General features: G+C 45.6%; 1 protein-coding gene across 1 annotated transcript in view; it reads right to left on the bottom strand.

Moving 5' to 3' along the window:
- Positions 1–18,876, bottom strand: part of ATRNL1 (attractin like 1) — a 2,439,979-nt gene that overhangs the window by 1,867,762 nt on the left and 553,341 nt on the right. Inside the window, exon 9 of the mRNA XM_078643887.1 lies at positions 688–871. Coding sequence (XP_078500013.1) covers positions 688–871 — 184 coding nt within the window. The remainder of the gene's footprint in view (positions 1–687; positions 872–18,876) is intronic.

The following is an 18,876-nucleotide window of genomic DNA, read 5'->3' as shown; positions in this document are numbered from 1 at the left end:
TTAAATTGAGTCATCAAATATTGTTCTCTAGTAAAAACTGTTTTACAGATATTCCAATCCAGCACCTAAAGGCAACTGGTTCAATTAAATTAATTCAAATCATTGATTTTTAAATGAAGGCACGTGAATAGAGCATTACATCTTTAGTGACATGAATCTATAAGCAATCCTACCATTGGCTCGCCGAAAGGGCTGATCTTAAGCCCACTGTTTCTGCCAATGCACTGGTCTCTACCGACCTCACCATGTGTGGTTTTAAGCTTTTATTATTGAATGAGTCGAATATTTTTTTTCTGGGAACCCCACAGAAAGTTCCTAGTGGTGTACAAAAAACACGAATACTGATTTAAAAAGTTCAAATCGAAAAATGAGAGGAATGAAAAAAATGTGTATGCATAGAAATAACACCACACAAAAGAGGATGCAGACAATTTGGTATGTGTGTGCTGTCAGCACTTGAAGTCAGAGTGCTTGTCACCAGTCAGGCTCCTCAAAATCATTAAATGCGAAATTGAAGGGCTCTTGGAATTTAATGGGCACAGTTTTTTGAGACAATGGTCGTTTACTTCAAAAATATTAAGAAACCTTCAAGTGTCAGGCGTTCAATCAGGCAGAGACGATCTGAGCCCAATTACAATTTCCAGGGTAATGCAAGAAACAAAACAGTTTTCCATTCAAGCAACTCACCATGTCCTTGTATTGACTTTGTATCGGTACAGATCATCTACTAGCCCATATTTGTTCCCAGGGAAGGCTTTGTATCCTCCATGGACGTAGACCGATTTGGTGGTGGTGTCGTAGATGCTACTGTGCCCATATCCACCTTGGACAATCGCGCCCTTCGTTTCCGGGACCAGCCAGATGTTTGACCCTGAAAGAAACATGCAATCAACATCAAATGTTGTGGCTATTATGACAGGATTGGCACTCACTGGTCTTCATCTATATGGAGAACTTCAACAGTTTATTTATAAAATCCCAGTAGCAAATGCACATGGGGGCAACAAAGGGAAACACATGCAATCTAGTTGTAAAATAAATATGTGCAAGGACTGGTCTATATTCGGAATGCTATGGAAAGATTGATGGACATTAATCAAGTATTTATAGCTGCCAAAGGAACCCCATATCATCAGGAGCAACTTTCTCAGGACATGACATAATAGCCAACTGTGCTTTTCATGATAGGAGTGGTAAGCGCAAGCCCAAGATGGAAAAGCTATAACTACCAGCCCCAGTCATCAAGTATCATGCCCAGTGGTACAGTGACCCAAGTGTAGAGGATGCGTCCAGATTGTAGATGATTTCCGGGCTCTGATTCTTTTCTTAATTGTCCCCTCTTAGGCTGTGGATAATAATGCTTCCTTGCACAGTGGAGGTAGGAGTGGACCAGGCTCATGCACAAACAGCTGAAGATGGCACCCTGCGGGTGGATGCACAGACAGCACTTTATAGCATTCTGGATATGTCTCGACATTTAAGCCGAAAATGCTACGTGCGTGTTCCAAGCGTTTGCATCGCATGATTATGCAACTGTTAGAAATGGGGTTTCAGGTTGACTAGGGTATGCACTTAAGCCAGGCAGAATCCACCACTCTAGTCAGGATAAGAGGATTACACGTCTAAAATAACCCCTGCTCACCCCCTTGGTAGCTTGGCACGACAGTCAGGCTTATCGCAGAGGCAATGTGTAAAGCATTTGCATATAACAAACAGTGATACAGTGAAAGCACTACAAAAGGACACCGAACCAGTTTAAGAAAAATATCCAATATTTATCTGAGTAAAGCAAGACCAAAACAGTAAAAATCCAACATACAGTTATCAAAATACTAATGATGCAAAAATAGGATTTATACACAGTTCCTTTAAGTCGATAGCTGCATCCAGGGCTATCATGGCATCGTGAACAAACAAAACCAATAGTTTCGTCCGGTCTCGGTGCACCGGACTTGCTATGATGTCGGGAGACCTGTAAAACAGTAACTTTGGAGATGCAGGGCGTCGTACCCTGCGGTGAGCTCTGGAGGAGCGGCGTCGGTTCCGGAACTTCGTGCAGGTGTCGTCCGGCCCTTGAAGTCAAACGCGTTGCAAGTCGAACTCAGTGAGTTTGAAGTCAGGAGTGCCAGGAGGCATTGGGGCTGCTGTGTGAAGTGGAGGGGTGCGACGTGCGATGCCCTCAGGTCGCGGTGCAGGCAGCAGCTCTGTGATGGTCGTCTAGAGGCATCGGTGAGGCCAGGGCCGCAGTGCGAAGCAGAGCGAGGCTCATTGCAGTGCTGACAGGCCATGGCGCAGGCAGCGAAGTCGTCGGTACACCCACGTCTGTGGTGCGAAATGAGGCAATGCGGTCTGTGCGCCCACAGATTTCGGTGCAGGCAGTGGCATTGGCTGACAAACTAAAGTCGATGGCGGTGATGGGCCAAGGCTGTGGTGTGGGATGGGGCGGTGCGTCGTCTAACTTACGAGCGGTGCCCCCAAACCACAGTACAGGCAGTGGTGTCAATGTCAGCTTGGAGCATTGTCATTAGTGAGACCAGGGCTACGGTGCGAAGTGGGACGGTGTTCCGTGTTCTCCACAAGTGGTGTCCACAGGTCACAATGCAGTCAGAGGCGTCGGCAGTAAAAACTATGCACAGACATTGCAGTGGAAGGTCTGAGATATCTTTGAAAGGCTAATTATGCGGGTGGCACAACCTGTGCTGCAAACCCACTAGTAGCATTTGATTTACAGGCCCTGGCCACACAGTGCACTGTACTAGGTACTCACTACTAAATCAAATAGCCCAATCGTGGAAAATCAACCATAACACAATTTACATGGGGAGAAAATGCACTTTAGCACTGAATAGCAGTGGTAAAGTACCAAGAGACCTAACACCAACAAAAAATAGGTCAAAACCAGGAGGTCAAAAAGTCTGGGGGTAAACCCGCTGAAAAAGCCAACTCTAACATCAACGCATATGTTATTATTGAGCGGTGGTGAAGTGTTTTAGTACACAAGTGCTGTAGATGAGATGGTTTGTGCCACCAAGCTCTGCTTTGAGGTTTTTATTTAAATGTAAGCAGAAACGTGGATCAGCAGTGAAACACACAATACATATTTAGTTGCCAATCTATACTATAGCATATTCATGTGTCAACTGCCTGAGGGAGGCATCAGCATGCCAACGTCTATACTAAGGCTGACCATGTCAAGATATGAAATGGCATCCGGGATGATGGCGGGGGTAGATGTTTTTCAAAGTAGGGCACCAGAAACAGGAGGTACTCTATATGGGATTTCATCCACCTGGGATCTTTTTTAAAGGCATGATTTGAAGTGTGACTGCTCCATAACTTCCACTAGAATGTTTTGGGAGTCTGAGAAAGCTTACTTGAGAGGGGGAACTTATGAGATACTCTGCAGTGATAAGAAAAATACACAGAAGCCACACACCTAAGATTAGAGACTGACATTTAAAGCCTGTCAACACAACATAATACAATGCACATCGTCAACAATGCACACTAGGTTGATTGTGCACGGTAAAATACAAACTCAGTAGCATAGCTTTTTCAATCATTTACACCACGCAGAATAACCCTCCTCAAATCGGGAAGAAGAAAACCCCCTTTCCAGTCCTACCATCCTGCAGCTAAAAGCTGAAAGCTGATCAAAGTCAGATCTTAGAAAGTGGTATTAAAGAAGAGGTAATAACTCTAACCATAGACAACATGAAGGCAGGAAAAGCTCCACCGGATGATGGCTTCACCATAGATTTTTATAGATACACCAAACCACTAGTCATACTCCTCTTGCATAAAGGTTTTCAAAGAACATGATGAATTTGGAGGCTTCCCTCCAAATACAATAGGGCAAAGATGTCCTGAATTCATGAATTGGGCAAAGACACCCCCCTGCATTACACCCGTTATAGACCTAGTACCCTCTTCAATGTGGACATGAAAAAAGTGTTGCCAACTAGGTTATGCAATGCCATACATCCTTTATTACACCCATCTCAGGTTCAATTTGGGCCGCAAAGATCCTTCACTATGCACTTGGGGGATTTCTGTCATATTCCTTGGAGAGTGAAAGATGATAAAGAAGATAAACTGGCTGCGTCTCTTGACACAGAGAACGTTTTTGACTGGCATTTTATAGCAATATTTATTTTCCATCATGAGAAAAATCGGAGTTGGGGGTAGACTTTGTCCATAACGTTACTTGGCTCTAAAAAGCATCAAGAGCATTAACCCTTTCGCTGCGGCGGCAATTCCGCCGCAGCGCTAAGGGGCTGGGGGGCCGCGCGGCGCTCCGACGTTGGTGATGGAACCGCTCCGTCACGCCCCTCTGGTGGGCTGTGCTTGTGACGGAGCGGTTCCGTCACGGCCCCGCCCGCTCAATAGAACGCGCCGCGCAGACGCGAAATCAGCACCGCGCAGGCGCGCCGAGCTGGCCGTGACGGAACCGCTCCGTCACCAGCACAGCCCACCCGAGGGGCGTGACGGAGCGGTTCCGTTAACAGCGTGGGAGGGGTTAATCAACTATGTCCTCCTGCTTCGAGGTGGCATGGGCAACCTGACAGGGCGGTCCCCTCTGTTTCTTTTGATCCTAGACCCACTAGCCATTTCTGTTTGGCAACACTGGAAAATATATGGCTACACCAGCAGGGGATCATAAGATATAATGACATTCTAGTAACCTTATCTCATTCGTAAGTTTCCATACCACCCTTAGTTATAGTGATTTTGGAATTCTCTGTTTTTTCAAAGTATGAATTTCATTGAGGAAAATGTGAGGCCCTCCCACTTATGAGGCTGACCACTCGAGCTTCATTGGGCAACTTACTCTTCCAATGGATGGAATGCAGTAAGTCATATTTGGAGACTCTTCTTAATAGGGGCTTAGATAACATGATGAGGGATACCGTGTTATGTTATGTTATGTTAACAGGGTATTTGTAGAGCGCATAGCTACTCAAAAGAGTGTCCCAGCGCTAAGTGGATGTGACAGATCAGGCTAACTAAAACGATGCAGAGGCTATTGCTGGAACAACCAAGTCTTGAAGGACTTACTAAAAGAGAGGGGGTCATGCGTTTGTCTTAGAGTTAGCAGCATACGGTCACCATTATTAGAAAGAACGTACTACAACATTCCGTGGTGGTAAATATTGTGGTGCTCCATGTGGCCCAGCAATCAAAGTATTAAAATAAATGTTATTCCCAATTTTCACTGCATTTTTGCAATGGTACCACTTTGGATACCACCCAACTTCTTGTATTAACTGGCGTGCTATCTAATATGATTTATAAGGGGAGGGGGGGGGGGGTGACACACACACACACACACACACACACACACTTTTGTACATAAAACTATACTTACCTTCATGATATTGTGGTAGCAATATTTTGGCTGGATAATATTTCAAATTCATATTGTAATATAACACCAATCCCCCAAATGCATAAGATTTGGGTTATTAACTTCAGTGTCGTAAAAAGCTTTACAATGATAAACTGCCTCCACATGCCTAATGAAATAACAGCCATAGCAGCAAGTGCCACTGGGAAAAGAAATACTAAAAGCTATAAATCTCCACAACTCAGTATGAACAATCATTCAAAGAGCAGTTTAAATGTTTGGGTCAAACATCTGCTTTTATCAGTGTCTCAGAATGCAAAAGGCCTTCTTTCAAGTATGCACTTTCCATTTTGGGATAAAACGCTCAAACATAATCTTGTCCTTTTCTGAAAAAAAAAATGTTTTCCTCAAGAATCAGATTTCATGCATGGTCTCCAACCATCAGCTTCTAAATTCCCTAGTACAATGCAACACCCAGGCAGATTACATCTCACATACCCATGTTTTACACTACATACTAAGGATGTCCTTCATAATGCTAAAGATGCCTACATTATGCCAAGGACGCCCACCGTTATGCCAAGGCCACAATTATGCCATTGCTGCCCACTATAGTGCTAGGAACCCACACCTCAGGGCAGCCATGGACGTTATTATTTCAAAGATGGGCACAGTTATGTGATACATGTCCACTATTAGGCCAAACAAATACAGCATGGTAAGGATAGCTGCAATGATGCCATAATTAACCCAAGGATGCCCATCATATGTCAAGATTTACCATAATGTGGCCGGTGTCAGCATTATGTGAGAAATACAAGTGTGCATATTATATCCTGCCCTCACACTGGGGCACCATATTCATTAGCTGGGGGCTGACACTAGGAATGGCTTTCAGGAAAAGATCATTTATTTTAAGAGGGACACAACTTCACAACACATAGAAATATAAATGTGCACATATGCATACACATGCACACAAACATTTTTAATCAAGTACAGATTCATGCATGCTCACACCACTCCCACTATCTGACTCTCCTCTCTATCCAGCCTTTGCTCTCCTTGACTACATGGTCACTAATATACGGTTCTCACGCACTACCATCTATAGCCATGTATTTATGAATCTCTTGCAGTCCCATAATCTGGCTAATCCAATGTAGCTACTGCTGGCCCTTTTTTCTGGGCCAGGTTCACGTTAATTGCATGACTGATGGAGCAGGACTTGCAAAGTAACCATTCTACACGTGGCTTTGCAAAATAGAGACAAGTGGTCATGTTGCAGGTTCTGTAGGCGTTTGAGAGTAAGCATGTTGTCCTGCCATTGGTTTGGCTGGAGATCACTCCAAGGACAGAGAGATGTGTAGCACCGCCTGCTTCAATATGACTTAAAGCTCTGAATAGGTACTGTGCTGAGCTGCACTTTAGGGAGCTACTTCTAGGGTATGCTCAAGCTACCTGTTGAGGACCCCTGATATAAGGCAAACAAAGGCAGAAGAGAAGATGCCAGGGTGGGGATATGAAAGGCAGTGGAGATGGGACAACTGGAATGCCAGAAAGTGGAGATACGTGATCCTTCGAGTATGTGTCTCATTTCCACCAGAGTGTAGTGGAGCGTGGCTGGTGATTCCATATGGCAAGGTAATCCTTTAGCTATAGGGTGCCTTCTTAGCAGCAGTAACAAAATTACAGCCAAGAACACCAGCACAATTGGCTTGTGATGTATAAGCAATGCTTGAATATGTTTATTTAATTTTGCTTGGAGCACTGAAAATCCTCGCACCTTTTCAGCAAGGCAGCCTCTTATTAACCGCTTCTTACAGCTCAGTTCATTCTGCTACCAGGAGAGAGTTGTACAGCTGCCAACTTTCCAGAGTGGGTGAAGCATTGTTGTGTTTGTTTTGACACAATTGTGAAACAATTCTGATTGAAATCCTGAAGCAGCAAACAAGGCAGGATTGTATGATTGGACGCTGGAAAACGATCTTTTTTTAAGTTTGAACCAATGCGGTACAACATCTGAAACTAACACACCAGGCGTCAACGTTTGATTAGTCGTTGATTGAAGAACCTTTCTTATATTCTAAAACTACTTTGTACACCCCCGCCCCCTAAAATATCTTGTTACTATGTTTTCAGAAAATGATACATGAGAAAACTTTACATCATTAAAGCTGTCAAACTTTCTTAAAATGTTACTATCAATGGGATTCAAATGGGAAAAACTGACGCGCAGAAGCCACAAATGGTGGTCAAAAATGGGCAGGCTTATGGGGGGTTCAAAAATGTCATTATGAAGGCCAGCGTCGTGAGCAGAGGCAGCTTTTAAAGGTTGTGCAGCGGGGAGGGATTCTACACAAATACGCTCACACTCACCCATTATCAAGAACACACACACATACCCAGTTACATCCATCCACAAGCACAAGTAGATGCATATAGTCACAGCAATCCATTCACATGTGTGCATATTAACAAACATCCATTAACATACAGCTACAAACACACACCCACTCATTCTCAAGTGCACACACACTCACACACACGTTCATACATACACGCACTCAAACATTCAAAGACCACCTAATCGGTGGCTACTGGCGGTGATCGAGCGCTGCAGAGAAGTCTATATCAGTGGGTATCAGGAAGGAGAAACACTATGGTCTTGGAAGGAGCTGGAGGCTTCAGGAGGAAACCAAGAACTGGAAAATCTCACTGCCTCCTCTAATTTGCTAACCTAGTCAAGGGTCAGCCAATTGGGAGGACCTTCCCTAAATTCATCACAGAGTGGGTCAGTTAGACTTCCTCATCCCGCCTCACTCTGTGCTGAAGTACCCTCTCTCACATGTATTTCATTTGTTTGACAGCGAGGTTGTATAACATTACAAAGCATAACTTTACCATGCCTTGTAAGTATAGTATAGTAAGGTAAGTCAAACACATACTTTATATATATATATTGTCCTTTCTGGGAGAGACCGAAGGGATTTTGAGCGTCATATATATATATATATATATATATATATATGTGTGTGTGTGTGTGTGTGTGAAACATACCTCGCATATATAATACCCTGGGGCAGTCGTCACTGAATCTTCACTAAACTTTCTTGGAAAAAAAAAAACGAAATTCACTTTAGATCTTTCCTGGAAAGTTTTGTGTTGATCCGTCAAGCGGCTGAGAAAAAAGGGGGTGGGGGTGTCCCAAAACGCGAAATCCCCATTAATTTTTTATAGCCTTCTTTAGGCAGTGCTACCGCAAAAACTGCTGAACAGAATTACACCAAATCTGGCAGGAAACTGTATCTTGGTCCTCGGATTGTGCTTTGTATGATTTGGTGTAAATCCATTGAGTAGTTTTTGCGAAATTAAGGTTCTAGCATATTTCTACATCTGAACAGTTGGGTCCACAAGAGTCTCTTGAGAGTCTTGCAGGAGTGGTAATTTAAAAAAAGCACGCTTTGATTAGCCCAGGGAGTTGGTTTTCCTAGGGCCCTCTCGCTCCTGAAAGAGTCAAACTCCAGAGGGAGCGAGCACTCTGATTCCGTTGCAGCAACATGAGACAAATGTTGCTAGCAACCATACCAGACACACGGACTTGGTCCCTGCCCTGCAGTTTGCGAAAAGAATGATATAAGGGGGGCAGGGTTGGAAATACTTGCCTCCCTAGGCCCCATGGGGGGAACCCAGGAAATGTTGCAACTATCTCGGTAAAGTCCTATGGGATTGCAGCAAAAAACAAAAAAGAACAAAATGGAAGTTGCCACTTTTGTTTTTTTATATATGGGGGACATAAGTAGGGCCCTACCCCACAGCAGATTTAGCGCTACGTGGCACCCATTGCCTGGGGCTCAATATATTTTAGGGGAGGGGATGCACCCCTCCCCTGCCCAAGCCGTTATCGATCCCGAGGACCATATCCCCAGAACCCAATGCTCCCCAAGCCGTTTTGGGCCCCAGGGCCCAATGAATTTATTAAGGGCAGGGGGCTGCATGTGGTCACCCCCGCCACACACACCAAAGGCAGTGAGTGGTGGGAGGTTGGCTTTACGTACGGTCAGAAAATATTACTTTACGTTAAAAAGAAACCTAGAAATTCACTGAAAAAAACAATGTTTAACTTAATGTTATAGTGATAAAAATCTGTTTTTGTTTAAAAACAACCTTTGAAATTCAGTGGAAAAAACAAAAGGTATAGTAACTTACTGTTACGTGAATATGTCAGGGACAACATTACGTTTTGAACAAAAAAACAGAGAAATGCACCAGTTTTAGTTAGCAAAGGTAACTATAACTTGCGCCCCCACCATGCTCTGTTTATGACCTCACATATTACATCACTCATAACATGTTCTATGACATCATTTATGACATCAGTAATGACAACTCAAATGTCATCATTGATGACATCACCAATGACACAACTGGTGCCATCTTCTGAGTGGTTTATAGATTACATAGTGGCAGGGAGCAACAATATTACTTTTCAGCCTAATTTTGTACAGGCTTTGTCAAGTTAATCGGTGTAAGAGTTTACAAAACACAAGTGCTTTTAACACATCATAGGTGTGTAGAGGTATTGAGCCCTTGCCACAGTGCCTGAGCTGCTTCTAAGTGGGTGTCCCAGTGGCCACCCAAGACACCCACCAAACAGTATCCAAGGTGCTACGGTACATTGCTCTTGCCCGGTGGGGGCATCTGTTTTTGTTTGCTTCAAGCTGGATGAAAGCAATCTGAGTTTCTCTGCAGGCAGGGAAGGCATGTCTGCTCCCAGCCAGTGGGAGCTTTATAAATGCATCCGCTAAGGTGGGAGGAGACATGCAGACATATGTTTCCCTGCCCACGCTCTTGGGGTGGAGAAACGACTGTGTCCCTGGGATGAGCTTCCCTGGGACACAGTGTTTGAGCCGGCACCAGGGGATGGGGTCCCTGGACTTTACAGGCTTGGGGGGGGGGGAGGAGGCTCTCTCCCCTTTAATCTGAAATCACTCGAAGAGATGGGGTCCTCGGGGCCTCAATGAGGCTCTAGTGGGGGGTGTTAGGCACCCGCCTCCACTATTTCTGCAAATTTGTCCCAGGAGGCTAAGGTCCCAGGGATCCATTAATAGCTCAGGGAGAAAGGGCCCTTCTCACACCCCTCACGCCCCTCACCCCAAAATACATTAAGAAAAGACCCCCAGGCAGGCCCACCCCACAGGTCTCAATAAGTATACCAATCTGGATCTCTTTTTTTTAATATATCTAAAAAGAAAAAAGATTACTATTTTTAAAAAATATTTTGGTCCCAGGGAGAGTCCCTATGGGGACACCCCAAAGGGCCAGGCTAGGGAGGAGTGAGGTTGTTGGGATAGCCCTACCCTGCCTCTTATATATTTTTTTTTTCAAAATTAAGCTCTGGACAGGGGACTAAGACCCCAAATTCTGTAATGGATGTGTGCAACTTTTATCTCATATTGCAGGCAGCCAATCAGAATTCTAACTCTCGGGAGAGAGCATTGGCTCAATGTTAAAAAAGCCCTCTGGTCCAATCAGATTGCTCTATTTTTTTAATCGGTGCAAGGGACTTTCACCCAACCATCCAGATATACAAATATTTTTGTACCATAATATTTCAGAAACTACAAAACAGATCTACACCAAATCACAAAAAGCACACTTTCTGGACAAAGATCTAGCTTCTTATCAAATTCGGTGTAATTCCGTTAAACAGTTCTTGCGCCATCACCTTCCAATAAAGTCTATAAAAAATGCATGGGGCAATTTGGTTTATGACCTCCCTTTTTTCTCCGACCCCGCTTGATGGATCGACCTGAAACTTTCTAGGAAGGATCGGAGGTGGATGAACTTTTCGGAGGGCAAAGTTTTGTTAAGATTCATCAAATGGAGCCAAAGATATAAGTAAAGCAAAAAACGCACTTCCTATGGAAATGCAGACCTAACTATAACTATGTGAATATACCTTACCAGTATTTACTAAGTTTGGTAAAGGCTTGCGTGCTAAAGGGACAAATACTTACCTGTTTGGGAAAGACATGCATGGTAAAGTCTGTTTCCCTCATTGGGCTACACTGTAGGGTGTAAGAGCACTTTACATCTCACACATTATACAGAGACAAAGATGCAAACATGTGCAAATCAATGTATAGGTTATGTTACATACGACAATGAAGACTACAAGGTGTAGGAGTAACTTGTCATTCATAATGTTAGGCAGTATATTTTAAGAGAACATTGTCTGGAGAAGCACAAATACACGATTTCAAAGCTAACAAAGTGTTTGACGTAGACTTTACTAATAAAAATGTATTTATACCCAAACTAACCCTTTTTACCCACATTAGAATAATTAAAGACTGGGGGGAAAACCTAACATTCTAACCTACACCCAGGAATTATGCGGCAGGGGAGGGTCAAATTATGTGGCAGGGTTGAGTAAATTATGCAGAAAGAAAAGACAAACTATGTGGGGCATTTTATGATAGTATTACTGCATTCTTTTGTAATTTTTAAACTTGTTAAAACTGTCTGGGCATTAGTTGCATCTCATTAGTACCAGTTGAACACCCAAATATAGCAATAAGATACAAAAAGAGGGTCAGTCAACGTTTGCAAAGGACCTTCCACTGCGCTGCAACAAGTGTCGTTGTGATTTTACTAACTTTTTAACCTTTTGAGCTAAAAATAAAACTTTTTTTGTTAAAATCTGAAGAATATGCTGCAGATGATGGATTATGTGACAACTGCGGCAAACTGACAATTATGTGAAAATTACCACGGCCGCACAATCGCATAATCGCATAATTCCAGTGGCCCTGCCTATACCTTGCAGTATGCATGCAGTTCTTTGATGACATTTCATGGCGCACTGTGCTACATAGGATTGTGATTTATGTACTGCAAGTACCAAAAGGATCTCAGTGACAAACGAGTAACCCACTGAGCTATATACAGAAAATAATATTATGCGGTAACAAAAGGCGTCTTATGCGCTGTATTGCGGTACATTTTGATGTAGTTTTGCTTCACTATTTTTTACCATTTGCACACTTGTTAAAATTGTGTAGGCATTGGTTGCACCTCACTAGTACCTGTTTAAAACCCAAATATAGCATCAGCAACAGACATTTCACCAAAGGGCCTTCCACTGTGCGTCAACACGTTGCTATGTTTTAGTGATTTGTGAACTGTTTGAGCTAGAAATAACGCCGCACAATCGCATAATTCCAGTGTCCCTGGCTGTAGGTGTGTGTGAAATGTGCTTGTCCTGCTGCTGTACTCTATATAATCTGAGTATGGGGGACACTTGCACCACTGCTTTCTGCGAGAGAGAGAGAGAGAGAGAGAGAGAATATTTCTCTCTCTAAGGAACTCTAGTGCCTAGAGGGCAACAGTATTAGTGTGCTATATAAATGGAAATGGAAATTATATAATTGCACTGCTAGTGCTGTAATCAGCCGCTTGGTGTGTAAGGGACACTTGCACTGATACTGTTCTGCTCCGTGTGTGCAAGAGGTGCTTACACTGCTGCTGTTGCTGTGCAGGGTTTAAGAGACACCTGCAGTGCTGCTGCTGTGCTTTCCACTGTTCTTTGTGTGGGGGGCATTCACTTGTGCTGCTATTCTGTAATCACTCTGTAAGAGGAACATTTGCTCTAACCGCATTTTGTGTGTGTATGTGTGTAAGAGGTGCTTGCACTGCTGCTGCCGTGCTGTAATCTCTGTGTTAAAGACACGCTCGCTTGCACGGCTGCTGTGCTCTGACTACTCACTTTGTGAAGGACGCTTATACTGTGCTGTACCCACTCTGGTGGATATGGGACGCCTGCACTGCTACTGCCGTGGTGTTTCAGCAAATAGTGTGTTTGTGCGTATGCGTGGCAATCCTGCATTGCAGTCGCGTGCACTGAAACTGTTAGATTTTGATACTGTTGCTACCTGTGCAATACATCCCGTTTGTGTTAAGGAGGCTCGGTGTGTGTGTGTTTACGCACGTGGGAAGCTTGCATCAATGAAAAAATGAAAATGAAAATGTTTTTATTATGCGCATAACTTTGCCCAATGGGCGTCAAGGCGCCTAACATCAGAATCACAGCTTATCACTCCATGGAGCATTCAATCAAAGGTAGGACTTCCTAAAGAACCAAGTTTTTAGTTCCTTTTTGAACAGATCAATTGATGGCAACCTCTTAACCTCGATTGGAATAGAATTCCAAAGCTGAGGGGCCACAACTGAGAAGGCCCTAGCTCCCCATCTAGCCAGCCTAACACGTGGCACGACAAGTTGGAGTAGTTCAGCGGATCGAAGGCCTCTAACTGGAACATAACGGGCGAGTAAGGAACTAATCCCACTCGATCCCTCCGCCAATGCTCTGTAGGTCATACAAAGAATTTTAAAAGAAATTCTATGCTGCACTGGAAGCCAATGAAGGTCTTTCCTGGCTTTAGTGGCAGATGACACCTTGGGAAGGGCCAATACAAAACGTGCAGCCGCGTTCTGCACAATTTGCAGTCGGTGTACGTGGCTCTTGTTGGACTCCATATATAAGGAATTACAATAATCCAACCTGGAGCCAACAAGAGCGACTGCAATTTGTTTACGAGCTTGGGGAGAAAGATATTCGCGGATTCTATTAAGAGTCCTAATCACACCCCAGCAAGTGGCCACGGTCCTGTTTACTTGAAGGGACATAGAGAGTGAGGTGTCAAATATCACACCTAGATTTCTGGCTGATTGGGATGGAGTGGGGCAGATGCCAAGAGAAGAAGGCCACCACTCGCTCGACCAAACGTCCTGGTTCTTTCCAAAGACCAGTACCTCTGTTTTTTCGCCATTGAGCTTCAGGGAATTAACAGTCATCCAGTCTGCCACCAACTGCATGCATACCCTAAAGCTCGAGGCGGATGTTGCCACAGAGGAATGAGCCAGAGACACCATGTTTTGAGTGTCATCGGCGTAGGATACTACCTCCATCCCCTGCGATCTTATTAGTCTAGCAAGGGGGGCCACATAGATGTTAAACAGGGTCGGGCTCAAGGCCGACCCTTGTGGCACCCCACATTGCAAAGACTTAGCAGGGGAGAGGTAGCTCCCAAGCATCACTCTCTGCTCTCTTTCTAAAAGAAAAGAGTTCAAAAGACTCAGGGCTGATCCCTCAACCCCTGCCTCCCTAAGCCGAGATGTTAAAATGGCGGGAGACAGGGTATCGAATGCGGCCGAGAGATCAAGTAAAACCAAGACAGTAGTTTGGCCAGAGTCCACTTTACGCCGGATCTTGTCGGCCACAAGGGTCAGAGCGGACTCTGTGCTGTGATGTTTTCGGAAGCCATGTTGTGTGTTGTCTAAATATCCAGAATGGTCAAGAAAGGAGGACAAATGAAGGTTTAGGTGTGCTTCCAACATTTTTGCAGGAGCAGGGAGAAGGGAGATCGGCCTAAAGTTTTTTTAAAAGGCCAGGGTCAAGGGATGGTTTTTTAAGGAGAGGCTTTACAATAGCCTTCTTCCATAGCGTTGGAAAAGAGCCCTGGGAAATAGATTTGTTCATAACCATGAGCATGGGAGGAAGAAGACTACTTCTACACTCTAAGTTTTTTAAGAGGTAGAGGATCCATAGGGGAAGAAGATTTGGTCCTGTCCAGAAAGAGATTCAATCCCTCCAACGACAGGGGGGGAAATTCCGTTAGGGATGGATTAGGAGAATCTTTACTGAAAGAATCAAGGCTGGATAGCCCGGTGGAAATACTCTGATCCAATAAAAGGCGCTCGACATCCAAAGAAGCATAGATATCAAAGATCTTCTTATGGAAAAAGTCAGAGATCTTGTTGCACAATTCCTGTGAATTAACTACAGGATCAGGGAGTTGAAGGGAGCATAGTGAGTCGGCGATTTTAAACAGCTCCCTAGGAGATGAAAGAGAGCTGGTAAGATTGGAGAAGTATTCCTGCTTCTCCTTCACCACTCTCTGTTTATAGTCCCGTAATGCAGACTTATGGGCCTCTCGATCCCTAGAATCCCATGATTTCCTCCACCTTCTCTCCATGCACCTACATCCCTGCCTCAAGAGTCTCAGCTGGCTAGAGAACCAAGGTGCAGTAGGCTTCCGCCGTGCTACATATCGCAGAGAAGCAGGGGCAAGTTTATCAACAGCACCGGCGATGGAATTCGTCAGATCAAAAGCTGCCTCGCCTGCATCCTTATGAGCAAGAGAATCAGTAGAGGAGACAAAGGAGACAAGAACCTTGTCCGTAACATTCCTAAAATTTCTCCTAAGAGTGTGTGAGGAAATAGTCTGATTGACAGAACAGGGGGCAGGAAGAACAAATTCCAGCGGAACTGCAAAGTGGTCTGTCCAAACCAGTGGAAGGGGGGGGCCAGTCGACAATCTGGGATCGTTAGAAAAAACCCCATCAAGTATATGACCAGCCGTATGAGTAGGACTGCTCACAAGTTGATGGAGGTCACAAGCTCCAAGTGACTCAACCAGAGATGTAGTATCATTTGAATTGATGTCCTCAAGATGAAAATTCAAATCACCCAAGATGGTAAGACAAGGCTTACCAAAATAGGGTTCAAGAATTCTCAAGAGATCCGCGGGGAAGCCAGATCTAAGGCCCGGATGCCTATATATTAAGATCCCTGTAAAAGATGCCGACGGGGCACAGGTGATACAGAAATAAAAAGCTTCAAAGCGATCTTGGGGCGTGGATAGGAGTTTGATGTTACATGGAAAGGAGGATCTAGACAGAATAGCAATCCCTCCGCCTCTGCGGAGCAATCTACCCTGCCTGTGAGCAAAGAATAGCCATCAGGAATGGCCATCAACAAATCGTGACCAGAAGTGTCAGATGCCCAGGTCTCAGTAATGAACACCCAGTCAGGTTGTCGCGCATCAACAAAGTCGTGAAAAGCCACATTGTGCTTGACGAGTGAGCGCGCGTTAATAAGGAAACCAGTTCTTGAAGAGGTGGATGGTCAAGCTAGATGGGACAACGAATTAAACGAGTCGTTGGTTGCAAAGTTAAAAGAAGTGGAGCATGCGCTACAACACCGGGAATGCAGAATCCCTTCAGGCGAAAAGCGATGTGAGCAAGACGACGAGCATGGTTTAAGTGAAAGGAAATTAACCCTAGAATATTGTCTACTTGCCTCAGAAGAAGTAAAAGGAGTAGCAGCCGGGTCCAGCCCGACCTGCAGCCCGTCCTCAGCGCGGACGGGCGCAGACGGGCTGAACTCAGGCGTAACTCCGGCGGAAGTCCGGCGATTCCGCTGCGCGATTACGCTGCGCGTATGCATGGCTCCAATTTATATTGGTCACGCCTCCTAAGTGAGGACTAGACCACGCTATGACTCACCCCTCACGCAATATGGCCGCCGTCGAGACACTGGCGAGGGACCCGCAAAATGCGGTGCTTCAGCGATTATAGTGCAAGTGGAAGTGGCAGCGTGCAGGTAAGCGTGGCCAACGGAATTAAGAGCAGGGGAAATGGTTTGCGCTAACACAAATAACACAAATACAAAAACGGGATTTTTAAAATGTCTGAAGAGCTGCCGGTAACAAAGCGCTGCCAAGGAGTGCACTAAGCAAAATTGAGACCGCGCCTACGGTTTGCCTCCAATTTATATTGGTCGCGCCTCCTAAGTGAGGACTAGACCACGCTATGACTCACCCCTCACGCAATATGGCCGCCGTCGAGACACTGGCGAGGGACCCGCAAAATGCGGTGCTTCAGCGATTATAGTGCAAGTGGAAGTGGCAGCGTGCAGGTAAGCGTGGCCAACGGAATTAAGAGCAGGGGAAATGGTTTGCGCTAACACAAATAACACAAATACAAAAACGGGATTTTTAAAATGTCTGAAGAGCTGCCGGTAACAAAGCGCTGCCAAGGAGTGCACTAAGCAAAATTGAGACCGCGCCTACGGTTTGCCTCCAATTTATATTGGTCGCGCCTCCTAAGTGAGGACTAGACCGCGCTATGACTCACCCCTCACGCAATATGGCCGCCGTCGAGACACTGGCGAGGGACCCGCAAAATGCGGTGCTTCAGCGATTATAGTGCAAGTGGAAGTGGCAGCGTGCAGGTAAGCGTGGCCAACTGAATTAAGAGCAGGGGAAATGGTTTGCGCTAACACAAATAACACAAATACAAATACGGGATTTTTAAAATGTCTGAAGAGCTGCCGGTAACAAAGCGCTGCCAAGGAGTGCACTAAGCACAATAATGCATGTACTGAACCTGTTATGTAAGGTGTAAGATACTTGCACTGCCCCTGCCTGAACTGTGCATGTTCTGTGTGTGTGTGGAAGGATTGCAGTGTTGCTGTCTCGGAGGACGCTTGCATTGCACTCAACCTGTTATGGGTGTTAGATGCGTGTACAGTTCATGCCTCTACTGTGCATGTTCTGTGTGTGAGGGAGGCTTGCAGTGTTACTGCGAGTGGTATGTGTTTGTGCTTCCTTGTGTATATGGAAAGTTAGTTTGCATTGCTTCTGCGTGTACTGTACTTGTTTTGTATGTAAAGGAAGCTTACAATACAGGTGTATGTGTTTGCACACGCAAGTGGGAAGCTCGCATTGCTGCAGCATCTATTGAAACTTTTTTGTATGTGTTAGATGCTTGCGCTGCTCCTACCTGTACTGCTCGAGGGAGTCTTGCGCTGCTCCTACCTCTGCTGCATGTGTTGGGTGTGCGAGGGAGGCTTGCACAGCTTCTACCTGTGCTGCATGTGTTAGATATGGGAGGGAGGCCTGCGCTGCTCCTACCTGTGCTGTATGTGTTGGGTGTGCGAGGGAGGCTTGCGCTGCTGATGCCTGTGCTGCATGTGTTGGGTGTGCGAGAGAAGCTTGCGCTGCTGATACCTGTGCTGCATGTGTTGGGTGTGCGAGGGAAGCTTGCGCTGCTGAGGCCTGTGCTGCATGTGTTGGGTGTGTGAGGGAAGCTTGCGCTGCTGATGCCTGTGCTGCATATGTTGGGTGTGCGAGGGAGGCTTGCGCTGCTGATGCCTGTGCTGCATGCGTTGGTTGTGCGAGGGAGGCTTGCGCTGCTCCTGCCTGCGCTGCATGTGTTGGGTGTGTGAGGGAGGCTTGCGCTGCTCCTGCCTGCGATGCATGTGTTGGCTGTGCGAGGGAGGCTTGTGCTGCTCCTACCTGTGCTGCATGTGTTGGGTGTGCGAGGGAGGCTTGCGCTGCTCCTGCCTGCGATGCATGTGTTGGCTGTGTGAGGGAGGCTTGTGTTGCTGATGCCTGAGCTGCATGTGTTGGGTGTGTGAGGGAAGCTTGCGCTGCTGATACCTGTGCTGCATGCGTTGGGTGTGCGAGGGAAGCTTGCGCAGCTGATGCCTGTGCTGCATGTGTTGGGTGTGTGAGGGAGGCTTGTGTTGCTGATGCTGTGCTGCATGTGTTGGGTGTGCGAGGGAAGCTTGCGCTGCTGATGCCTGTGCTGCATGTGTTGGGTGTGCGAGGGAGGCTTGCGCTCCTACCTGTGCTGCATGTGTTGGGTGTGCGAGGGAGGCTTGCGCTGCTGATGCTTGT

The sequence above is a fragment of the Lissotriton helveticus genome, chromosome 5_1, assembly GCF_964261635.1.
Source record: "Lissotriton helveticus chromosome 5_1, aLisHel1.1, whole genome shotgun sequence".
Classification (NCBI taxonomy): domain Eukaryota; kingdom Metazoa; phylum Chordata; class Amphibia; order Caudata; family Salamandridae; genus Lissotriton; species Lissotriton helveticus.
This window is presented reverse-complemented; position numbering and strand designations above follow the sequence as displayed.